General features: G+C 35.6%; 1 protein-coding gene across 2 annotated transcripts in view; it reads left to right on the top strand.

Annotated features, from left to right (window-relative positions):
- Positions 1-12151, top strand: part of SAMSN1 (SAM domain, SH3 domain and nuclear localization signals 1) — a 171867-nt gene extending 159716 nt beyond the window's left edge. For both annotated transcript variants that reach the window (XM_054468712.1, XM_054468713.2), the window contains one exon: positions 11270-12151. In XM_054468712.1, coding sequence (XP_054324687.1) covers positions 11270-11472 — 203 coding nt within the window. In that variant the 3' untranslated portion in view covers positions 11473-12151. The remainder of the gene's footprint in view (positions 1-11269) is intronic.
- The last annotated feature ends 670 nt before the right edge of the window (positions 12152-12821 follow it).

Here is a 12821-nt window from a genome sequence, read left to right as displayed (position 1 = left end):
GGCCTCCCAAAGTGCTGGGATTACAAGCATGAGCCACCGCACCCAGCAGTAAAAATAATACTAGTAATTATTAACGACATTTTTAAAACATATGTGCTCTGAGCAAGACTCTGGGCCAGGGTCTTTCCTGATTATTCTCTTGAGTACTTACCCCAGTTCTTTGAGTTAGACACTACTGTGCTCATTTTTATGATGAGAAATTGAGACAGCAAGTAACTTGTCTAAGAACACTCCCTTAGTGAAGTGTAGAGTTGGGATTCCAACCCAGTGTATGTGCTGCTATGTTATACTTTCTAACACTGCAAGTAACAGCCCAGATGGAGAGTGAGGAGGGAGGAAAGTGTTATTTAGGAACCAGGCCTCCTAATTGTCCTTTTGTGGGCTATTCTATACTCTCTCTCATAAGTCCCACAAAATTGAGGCAGAGCACATGTTTCCTATATACTGGTTTTTCATCTAGTGAAAAGTAGTTTACTTTTTAAGAAATTGTTTTTTACTTTATTCTTATCATCCTTTTCCAAGAGCTTTCACAGGCATAACTAATTTGACATCAGCAGAACTGATTTCATCATCAGGCCTAGGTTATTATATGCTTTCTTTGAAGTTGTGGGGCTGGGAGATGCAAAAGAGAGGGAGATGTGGTCACGGAGGCAGACAAAGTTCAAACTTCAAAAAGTAGCCAATTTAATCAATATTTCAAGTCAAGACAAAATTGATCAGTATAAACAGATATAGTAAGTTCTTTCAGGTAAGGGAGCCAGTTTTATTCACATCTTGTCATTTCAAGACGTGGCTCCTCACTAAACAATGTTTGGCTTAGAAGTAGATTCTATAGAGTTTTATTATGGACAATGTCCAGTGTCATCGCAAATACTCTCCAAAATGATTTGACCATGAAGTACAGGGAGGAGAAGAGTATTTTTTGAACACTTGTAAATGATTGCTTTTCTTCCATAATAGCACACATCTAGGTATTTTGCCCAATTTGCAGATGAGGCAAAAATTTGGAAATGAATTTCAAAGAAGTCAAACAGCTAGATGAGTGCAGAGATGGAGATTTAATCAAAGGGAGTCTGCTATAAAACTTCTCCATATGTGCAAATTGGCCAATATGAAAGCAATTAATATTTGAAAATTGAAGTTTTCTGCTACTTCACCAATTTTCTCAAGGGTTTTAGTTCAGTTTTCTATATCAGAAGGTGAAAGGCGAGAGGCTACCATTGCTGCCTGTCAACAAGGTTTGTGGAGAGAAGGGGCTCAGAACCTGGGCAAGCAGCACTTTCAGCAATAAACAGTATCCCCAGGGGCCCACAGAGGGAAGATGGGTTCAGTGCCAAAGGCTTGCGTCCCCTTAATTTTTTCATTCCACTTCACTCATCACCTGTCTCCTTTCTATGCTAACAAAAGAACAATTATTCACAGATGGTAAAATTATTTATAGAGCCTGTGTAATTAAAAAGAAAAAAAGAAAAGAAACACCTGACGCAAAATTCTTCCATTGCAAGATGAGAAGATGAAAATCCAAGTAGCTAAGTGGCTTTCTCAAGCTCATAAATCTATAATTCAGTCTCTTACATCTATCAGAAACATGTTCTGCCATATCCTGGTCTCTGAAAACAAAACATAGTGTCTCCAAAGCATTAAATGGTTTTTGATATTTGATATATATTTGATATAAAAAAGGACATGTCCCAGAAATTATTCCCCGCATAAAACTTTAGAAAATGATGCTTGAAGGTCACTAGAAGTTGATTACTTAATGACAGCCAGTAAGGTACAAACATACACAGAGCCAAATTCTGGGAGATGAAAAATGGAAAAAAAATACAGATTCAACCAGTGCTTCTTGTCAACACACTATCCTGAGATTTTTCTTATTTTAATCTTATGGTCTAGAGTAGTATTAGAATATACATGTCAAAAAGATGCATATTGCATGTTAGGCTATTCTGACTGAAAGCTATTTATCTTATATGAAACTGCTTTGCTCAAGAAATAAAGAAGAATGACTTCCATTTGTCGATAAGATGTTGAGTTCTGATGATTTGGCACCATACTGGCTGCATGCTTATTTTTATCTATTTTCTACTCTGTGAATCATATCTCCTACAACCATGCTAAAGATTAAACGCACAACCTTCCTGTACCTTGAATGATAAAGACCTTGAGTATATGGTTATATAAAACTGAGACATTTAAAAACAAATGCATGTCATGTTAAAGGTTAAAAATAGTTTGCTTTTCTTTTTAAGAATGGGGCATGTAAATTTTCTAGGATATTATGGATGCATTTTATTTTGATCATTGAATGATGTCAGTTTGAGGAATGGCAATAAATTCCTAGTTTGGTGTTTCATTGTTTGTTAGATTGAGAACATAAAAGGATTTGCTTTGCTAATCATTCAATATAAAAGTTGAGCAAAATGGGCACATATCTTGATGATAAGAGCTAAAATTTTGAGATAATGTAGAAAAGACAACAAGTCCTATGTGAGACTTGAATATATCTAGAGAGACCAAGAGGATGGGGCACAAAACATGGAAAAAAACCAGACTTCTAAGATTTAAAGCAAGCATTTTTCCTTTTCTCTTCTTAGCCCAAGATAAATAGCATTGTACCCACTTTGACCTTGAAAATGTAAACTGGATTACACTTTTTTTTTTGTATTATACTTTACGTTCTGGGATACAGGTGCAGAATGTGGAGGTTTGTTACACAGGTATACACATGACATGGTGGTTTGCTGCACCCATCAACCCTTCATTTACATTAGGTATTTCTCCTAATGCTATCCTTCCCCTAGTCCCCCATCCCCTGACAAGCAGTGGTGTGTGATGTTCCCCTCCCTGTGTCCATGTGTTCTCATTGTTCAACTCCCACTTATGAGTGAGAACATGTGGTGTTTGGTTTTCTGTTCCTGTGTTAGTTTGCTGAGAATGATGGTTTCCAGCTTCATCCACGTCTCTGCAAATGACAAGAACTCATCCTTTTTATGGCTGCGTAGTATTCCATGGTGTATATGTGCCAGATTTTCTTTATCCAGTCTGTCATTGACGGGCATTAGGGTTGGTTCCAAGTCTTTGCTATTGTGAATGGTGCTGCAATAAACATATGTGTGCATGTGTCTTTATAGTAGAGTGATTTATAATCCTTTGGGTATACCCAGTAATGGGATTGCTGGGTCAAATGGTATTTCTGGTTCTAGATCCGTGAGGAATCGCCACACTGTCTTTGACAATGGTTGAACTAATTTACACTCCCACTAACAGTGTAAAAGCATTCCTATTTCTCCACATCCTCTCCAGCATCTGTTGTTTCCTGACTTTTTAATGATCCTGATTCTAACTGGTGTGAGATGGTATCTAGGTCACTGCTTGGCGGGAAGTAAAAATGCTTCTCCAACAAGCTGATGAAAGGACTGGTATGTGGTGTTAGTGCTGATCACAGGATTACCTCTGGAGTAGGATAACCACCCTGGAGTTCTGCAATCCCAGCAAGACCGGCATAGATATTTGGAATTTGCTCCTGTGTTGCGTTAAAACTGAGAGGAATTAGGTCATCAGTTCCCTCAACTGGGAATCTAGATAAGGTTATAGGGAGAAGAAAAATTGGGGTGAGATGCAGCTCTTGAAGGGAAAAGAGAGCAGGATCTGTTTATTTTGCTCACACTTGGGTTTTTCTATTTATCATCTGAATTTAAAAATGTTTCATTTACTTTGGGAGTAAATATTCTCAAATAAAAAAGAGAACAGAGAATATGTGTGTGTGTGTGTGTGTGTGTGTGTGTGTTGTTCCATAAACACAATCTTCAAGGCCCCTTTGCCTTACTCTGAAGTGCCTCTTTAGAATAATAAGATGGTTTACTGTTGTTTATAGTAAACATCTTCTCTTTATTCTGCACTTGTTCCTCATTTTTCACACTTAGAAGCACTTCGATGTGTCTTAAAATTGTGTCTATGAGAATATGTACTATTGTCCTTGGGGAAAATGGGTGATGGAAATACCTTGTTTGCTCTAGATTACAGGGATAATTAAATTTAAAATTGAAAAAAAAAATAACAGAATAAGCAGACTTTACAGAATCTGTATACAATGCATTTGAGGTACCTGCAAACTCTGGTTGCAGTGCCAAATGAGGAGGAAGGGGAAAGGGTGGGTTGTGTGCCAGAACGTTAATACCAGCTGTGGTCACAGCAGCCCCTCATTGCTCAAGCATCCCCAGTTGTGCCTTTCTGCCTGCCTGCCTGCCCAAATCGATGCAGGGCAAATGGCGGGCCGCAGCCAGGAGCCTGGAACACGAGCTGTCAGCAGGGGAGATTTGCATTTATGCCAAGCAGCAGTCCAGCAGTTGGCCTAACAGTGTGCCAGCATAGCCTGGTCCTAGCCCCTGACATGTGTACCTGGAGTTTCCAACCCACTTGCCATATGATTTGCATCTAGATTCAAGAAATATACAGCTTTAAAGAAAAGCTATGCTACCTGAACACACAAAGTGGAGAAAGCATGCAGGCATTTTAGTTGTATGTATTTAATATATATAGTCATAGTTGTTTGCCCTCATGCAATTTAATTTCTTCAGATTTCTTTTTAATTTTACCTCCAAACTTTCATTTATGATGGATGCCATATTCTATATCACACAAAAACTATAAAATAAAGTATAAGGATTCTCACTTTTCTACCAGAAAATTTCCAATGAAAAGTGCTCACAGATTTTTCACTTTAGGACCTCTCTAATGGCCGTATATATAGAGCACTCCTGTACCTGTGTTTATATTGCATTGTGATTTTATACTACAAATAGCTTTGTAATGATCACCCTGGCCAAACAAGACCGAATCTTCTATTACCATATGCTTTCCCAAAGCCCCTAGTCCTGTGCTTTGCATTAGTGGATGGTAACGTAAAATGAGTAAATGATGAATGAGGAGGTCAAAAGATCCCCAAATAGTAAGTCAGTCTTCTATTATTATAAAAATAAAGTTGCCTGCAATTCCACTTCACACATACAAGTATTTGTAATAAGCAGATGGGTATTCGAGTATGTTGTCAAGATTTAGTTTATGAATATGCTAACCATGCATGTGTGCATGCGTGTGTGCAAGAGTGTAAATAAGTACATTTTTGGAGGGCAATAACGTAAAACACAATCAAAGTTTAAAATATGCACACTTTTGTATCCAGAAATTCCAGTTCTAAGTATTTGTCCTACGAAATTCAAGATACAAACGCATAAAAATACTAGCTAAAAATCTAGTAGTTTTGGGTAAAAACTAAAAACAATAGGGACTTCCATCAATAATTAACCTGTTAAATAAATTAAGATATACCCAAACAATAAAGTAGTTTTGAAAGTGTTAAGAAAATGATATAGCGTGCTGTTTACTGATATTAAAGTTTTTTTAAAATATGTTAAATGTGAAAGCAAATTGTAGATCAATAATATGCAGAGTATTCCTATTTTTGTCAAAAGTAATAGTTTCAGACATAATGAAATTAGATTAGTTTTTTATCATATCTATATAGGGAAGGCAAAATTTTATCTCTACCCTCTTAGGCTTTTTAAAACAGCTGAAAATTAAATTGACATAAGACAGACCAACGGAAGAAAATCACACAAATTTATTTAACACAAATTTCATGTGGCAAGGGAGGCTTCATGGGAAATGAAGACCCAAAAATGAAGTTAGAGTTGAACACTTGTATACTGAATTAGACAAAGAATAATAAGTTGTGAAAATGTGACAAGTCACAGAAGCTTGAAATAAGCTAGCTAATTGGGTGAAGTGGTTAGATAGATAAGGGTTTGTCTAACATGACTTGTTTGTACAGATTTCCCTCTGCCTCAACTTCCTGTCCTTGATGATAAGAATGATACTTTCCTTCTGGTAGAGGGAAGGTAGCTTTCACATGGAAATGTCATCTGCTTTTAAGAAGCAGAAGGAAAGTCAGACTAGGCTTGGTGGCTTATGCCTGTAATCCCACCACTCTCGGAGGCTGAGGCAGGAGGATTGCTTGAGTCCAAGAGTTCAAGACCAGCCTGGGCAACCTAGCCAGACCCTATTTCTCTCTCTCTTAAAAAAAAAGAAAAAAAGAAAAAAAAAGGGAAAGCCAGAGTGATATTCTTGTACCTGCTCTCTTCAAGTGCCTTCAACTCAAAATAGTCAATATGCCAGAGCAGCATATTTTGGGGTAATGTGTCCTTAACTCCATCATAATGTAAATGGGTTTAATTAACCTATAAGAAATATGAACTTGACTTTCCAAGGCCCCTAATTAAATAATGTGTGACAGTTTTAAAAGTTATTTGGTCATTACCAAAATAGTCAGTACAATATGACAACTTTAACTGAGGAGGATAAATATTTCCTGGGACCAAAGCCCTCCACAGGGTGTACGGTTGGGGAGAGTAGCAGTCTAATGAGATTGCCCAGGTAGGTGCTGAGTTATCGTGATCTTGAGTGAGTATGCCTCTGCCTCTGCTGAAGTTCCTAGCACAGTGGAAGTGGAGATTGCCCTAGCTGAAAGCGAAAAGGTCTATTTCCAGGTAAACATCTGGTTAGAAGCTAGGCTCCAAAAAGAGATATGCAAGAGGAGGGGAAGTCATTTCAACTCCATATGCTCTCATGGCCTCAGGGGAACAGAAGCCACGGGTTATTTTCCTATGAATGGAATCCTATTTTTCATTTGTTGTTGTGTTTCCAAAAGGTGGGTTAGTATTCAAGTGAAATGAACACCAAATATTCACTGTTATTAGGAGAATTAAAGTGTTCCGGTAACTTAAGAATGTGCTTTAGATGAAATAAAAAATAACTGAGAGACATGCCATGTTGTCCACTAAATTTTCCTCCCTGGATAACGCTGCCTCTTGACAAATAAATACAGCCATAGTTACCTGAACAGTGGCTGGGTTTTCATTTGAGTGACTCCAGTGAGGTTAAAACATGAGGTTGAGGTTTTGAGTCATCCTAAGATGTGTATCCCTGGGTTTTCCCTCTTTGGAGATGGCCCCAGGATAGAGAAAAACAGGAAGATGACTGATGGAGCTGAGAGGTATTCTCATTTGAATTTTAACAAAATTCCTTTTTTGCTCTCCTTTACTTCTAATTTCCTGTAATTCATCTAAATATCATTGTGTTTATTAAAAAATCATTTATTGAGAAATTCCTTTAGCCAGGAATTTTCCTATGCCTTCAAGGTTGCAATATTTTATAGTACTTGGCCCAAAGAAAGAGAGGCTTCAAAGCTAAGGCAAGCAAGATGGAAAGACAAAATCTGGATGATTTGGGCAAAGAAATCTGGGAAAGTCAAGCAAAAATTAGTTTGCATTTTTTTGAATCTTTAACTTTTTAATATGTAAAGGTGGGGCAGATTTCTCTTCTTAGAGTAGAACTTTTTCCCAGAATAAGATTCCAGTTTTATCTCCTTAAAACTATTTTCACTTTTAGTATAATTGAGATTGCCTTTCTTAATTAAATGTCACAACTCCAAAATAATTATTTTGTGAATAATTATATTAGCCATCTTCTCTTTTCATCACCATGCCACCCTTTTTTTTCAACATTGATGACTATCTTAAAATGTTTTTTCATGGGTTTTATACAATTCTGTAACAATTTCGGTAGGAAATAAATTATTTTAATATGCAAATTAGCTCTTCATGATAAAATATTTCCTAAATAATTTTTTAATATTATTTTATTTTTATTACATAGAGTACAGAATTATACAGCTTTCTGGAGTTCCTAGTATGCCTGCTGTCAGCTGGCAGCAATAAGAAAGACCCTTTTTCAAATTATTTAATAATTCTTCAGTGTATTCTAATTTAGATACGTATGTCCTTTAAGATATTTACAAACCATTTGGGGGCTTTATTGAAAAATTATACCATTTTTATTCTTTCGTTAAAAAACAATGTGGATGACCTGAGAAATAGAGGGAAAATTAACAAATTTGAACATTTTTGTTTGTAAGTTATATGCATACGTGTATGTTTTCATATAATTGTAATAATAGAATACATGAATTATGTATACTTTTTTAAACTTAGCGTATTATCAGAAACGTTTTAGTATAAAAAGATGCACTGAAACATCCTATGGGAAGTCCTTAATTTTGTAGGCAAACCTCTTTCTTATTCCAATGTGTTACTTGCCTGGTTAGCCCAGATGATTGAACCATGGGACAAAACTGATGAAGGTTATGGTTTCAATTTCTGGGTAGGCCAGTTAGCTTTACTCTGTTTCATGGCCACATGAAGGGACTAAATGACTTAGAAAGAAAATGTGGATGCATTAGTGTGAGTTCATCTCCTCTGCAGGAAAGAAACACCCATAACACAAGACCCAGGTTTGTGCCAATCCTTGTCATTAGTGTCAGGATGAAAAGAAACAAGAAGAGGAAAATCTTGATCCTCCAAATACAAGAGTGAATGGGATATAGCTTTCATGTCTGTAATATAACATAATGACCTGCCTTTTTATAGTTACAGTTGAGGGTTCCAGCTGATCACCTGCCTGAAATTATTGCAAGCCTGGTGGGAAACATTTGAGGAGGCACAGTCGTGTTTTCATTTCACGAGGAAATCATTTAGCAAATTACTGCTGTTCTGTAAATTACTGTGCTGCATAACTTTCATACTGAGAAACTATTTTCTTTTTCCATAAAAATTGCAGATGAAAGATTTCTACAATAAATGACCTGTGTTTAAAACAAAACCATTCCTAGAATTTAGAGAACGTGATATAGCATTTCTCATGCGGAAATAAAAACAAATACATTTTTAGTACTAATATTACACAATGACATATTCTCTAGTCAAGACAGTTTTTAATTTATTTACTTTGTTCCCCATTGAGGTGAATGCACAGAGGCTTCTGAGGGTGAAATAACAAGCTAAATATTTATTTTTTTAAAGGAAAAGAACTAATTTTGGAAATTACAGTTCTTAAAGACTCTGTTTCATATCCTGAAGACAGCCCCACAATTGGTAATCAACCTAAATAGAACAGAGTGTTGGGAACAAACAGTTTTTATTATGCCAAGTCTTGTTTAGGATATCAATGTGAAGGGAAGTAGATCAGTTCTTTTAATTTTGCATTGAGGTAATATTGGCCCAAACATAATCTGGGGAAATGTGGCCTTATCCCCACCATCATTATGACTACGAGGTTCACACTCCAAATAGGATGATCATTGCTGATGTGGCAGAATGCATACAAAAGCACTAATTCTTCCGGCCTTTTCTAGAAACACTTGGATAATGGAACACAGAGCTGGCTCATTTCATTTCAGTGGCAATAAGATAGAAAAGCAGAGGCAGGATAGAAAGCAATTCTTCAGAGAATGAGGTCCCATTTTAGTGCTGCCTTTTCATAAAAAAAGGGCTTAGAAAGAAGAGTGAATGACTGATACTCAGAAAGACTAGTGAATAATAAGTAAACCCTCCCAAACTTAAAGATTGTTATGAATAATGCACACAAATGCTTCCATGGTAGTTAAAATTTAAAAATAACAATCACAATAGGTGCCTATTAAAATTGTCATCTTATATCTAGAACTAGTTATAATATCACTAGACAAATACCTGATATTTGAGTCTATAGTTAAATAAAGTTGTGGGGCAAATGTGAAGATTCAGAAGAATGGCATAAATGTGGTTTCACTGTTGCAAATAGAAGCCTTAAGGAAAAGGTTAAAAGAACTGTTATGACTCATTCTGAAGATGAGTAGACTAAGAAGCAATTTTTATAATTTTCTTCCAGCCTTTCTCAACCAGTGTTCTTCTTCTAAACTACAGAATTTAGAAGCTATTTTAAGTAACACTTTTCAATTTCTCCCATGGATGATGCATAACTAGTACCATTCTATAAACATTAAAGAGAAGTTAATTCATTAATACAAGGGTAACTTACAGCACAATTCTCATTTGTAATAGAAGTTGATGGCAATTGGACACACAGTGGATCATAAACTAATGTTAGCAATATATATGTTAACTAGAAAATGCATTTTAAAGCAAGATATATATATAAAATAAATAAGACAAAGAGTAGATTTCCTAGATATAAATTAATTAGCATTATAATAGCCTATTGAAGAAAATTATACATTTTCCTTCTTTGAAGGATTTCAAGGTTTGGATTTACTTTATTCTCACTGGAATGGGATGAAGTGCAAAGCCTCTGTAGGCAGAGTTCTTGTCCCAACCTTAAATGTGTGTTTGGCTCCTTCAATGTGGAGCTATTCAAATGCCTACAGTGGTGAAGCCCCAAGGTTAGAAGGGGAAAGAGGAAGATATGGTACTGCAGCTAAGAGGCAGTACCCGAGATCTATTTCTTCTCTGAGGAGCTCAGCTCAGGATGCAGAGCAACAGCCATCAAGAAACTTCACATGGACAGAGAGAAAGTTGACTCTAAAGGAATCGAGAAGAGTAACATGTGAACTTCAGGCTGCTTAGGGGTTCTTCCAAAATATATTTTGTTATATCCCTAATATTATTCTTTTTCTAAAAGATAATGCCTGTTGAATATAGAACACTGCTTTAAGAATGCAAAATTATCAATCTGAAAATAAATGATTATTCTTCAGGACTACAGACAAAGATATGGAAGACTAAATATTCATAAAGTAGATTCAGTGGAAATGTTGGTGTTTTACTTTCTAAAAGCAACCTGGTTTCTTATATCTATTTTGTGATACATGCAAACATAGGAAAATTCTGGATATTTAAAGTTTTATTAGTTAACTTCCAAATAATTGAAGTCCTACTGTACATTCTTACTCATAGTGATAATTTATTAATTAATCCAGATTATCATGAATCTAAAATTGTTCGCAAAGATCACTATTGACTTGGATTTTGCATTTAAACTATAAATGCCTTTTTCTAATGATACTTTAAGGAGTATTTGGGCAAGGCATCAGTCACACTGTGGATACAATCTGCTTTCTCTGGCAACTTATTATTAACGTAAAATGGGACTCCATATTGATCTTCGCTTATGCAGGAAGTTCACATGAATTCCATGAAACTGCAAGTGAACAATGAAGGGCAAATTTTGGCTTCTAATAAAACAGTAGTTTGAATATTTGGGTGCAAATACCTCTTTTGTAATAAACAAAGATACCTTTTACTTGCAGAACTTTCCATTGTAATGAAGTCATGGTTAGAACAGTTAAAATAGGATAATACTTGAAAGTGAATGAGTACATGAATAAGATTTTGTGTTGCTTTACCTAACTCCTGCCCTTTTTTTCCATTTACAGTTATTCAAGAGCAAGAAAATGAACCTGAGCCCCTATCCTTGTGCTCAGACATCTCCTTAAATAAGTCACAGTTAGATGACTGCCCAAGGGACTCTGGTTGTTATATCTCATCAGGAAATTCAGATAATGGCAAAGAGGATCTGGAGTCTGAAAATCTGTCTGACATGGTACATAAGATTAGTATCGCAGAGCCAAGTGACTGAACACACATTCCCAACTATGTATCTACAGATGCATTCCGTTTTAACTCTTCTTGAGCTAAAACATCAAATAGGAGAGGAAGATAAATATTTGTAAATAAAACCTAAAGTTTAAATGTCTTAATCTGAATAACTGTACATAAAATTTTATATCTCTAACATTCCAAATTATTGTCAATAAAATATATATTTATTATTTTAAATGCTATGTGTTAATATTTCACTTGCCTGTATTAGAAAGGCTAAATGTAAAACTTTGGTATGTGTGACATATGCTTTATTTGGCTTTATTTTACAAGTACAATATCTGCAAAAAACAAAGTAACCTTTTTTCATACCTGCCAGTTTTGAATTTATATATGTTATTGAACGAATAGTAATAGAGGATTCGCTGTTGAAACAAATTGTCCAAGCAATGTTTTATTCATTTTTATACTTATTGGGAAAGTGTGAGTTAATATTGGACACATTTTATCCTGATCCACAGTGGAGTTTTAGTAATTATATTTTGTTGATTTCTTCATTTTGTTTTCTGGTATAAAAGTATAGATAATGTGTTGTCACTTCTGATTTAGTGAAACCAATTGTAATAATCGTGCAGATATTTTGTTTTTAAGTGTAAATATTTTAAAATTTGACATACCCTAATGTTAATAATAAAAAGAACTATTTGCATATTGCATTTGCCAGAGTAATGTTACTTAGGGCTTTTAATATTGGACTTTAGAGAAAATATCTCCTCCCGGACACCCCTCACTTTTTGTAATATAAGTGCATCCCGTAGCAATAATCTCAACCTCCTCAACCTCATCTGTCCCCTGAACCCTAGTGATGTTTATCTGACTCACTTGATACCCCCAGGAAACTTCAATTCAACATAACCAAACCATCAATTTTCTCTACAAATTTGTTTCTGCTTTTTTATTGCCAACTCCTCTTTACTGCTACTAACACCCAGCCAGTCATCAAAGCAGAAAATCACTTCTTGCTTCATCTCACATATATCCTCCTCATACAAATTCAATAAGTAATCAAGCCCTATGGATCCTACCTCTAAAAATGCTTTCATATTCATGGAGTTCTATCCATTTCCATGGTTGTTGTCTTGCTTTGGATCCTTATGATCTCATGCACAGAATATGGCAGTAGCTTTCCAACTGACCCGCTGCCTTCTCATCCATCCTCCACACAGCCTCCAGATAAATCTTTCTAACCCACGAATCAAATCAGGTACTTTTCTGCTTGAAAGTTTTGGATGGCTTCTCATTGTCTTTAGTATAATATCCAAACTTTCTTCCAGGCTGCGTAAGGTCTTCCCCAATTGCTTTTTACCTACCTTATGAATTGTAACT

Source organism: Pongo pygmaeus, chromosome 22 (assembly GCF_028885625.2).
Source record: "Pongo pygmaeus isolate AG05252 chromosome 22, NHGRI_mPonPyg2-v2.0_pri, whole genome shotgun sequence".
In the NCBI taxonomy this organism is placed as follows: Eukaryota; Metazoa; Chordata; class Mammalia; order Primates; family Hominidae; genus Pongo; species Pongo pygmaeus.
The sequence above is the reverse complement of the archived record's forward strand: the minus strand, read 5'-3'. Positions and strand labels throughout refer to the sequence as shown.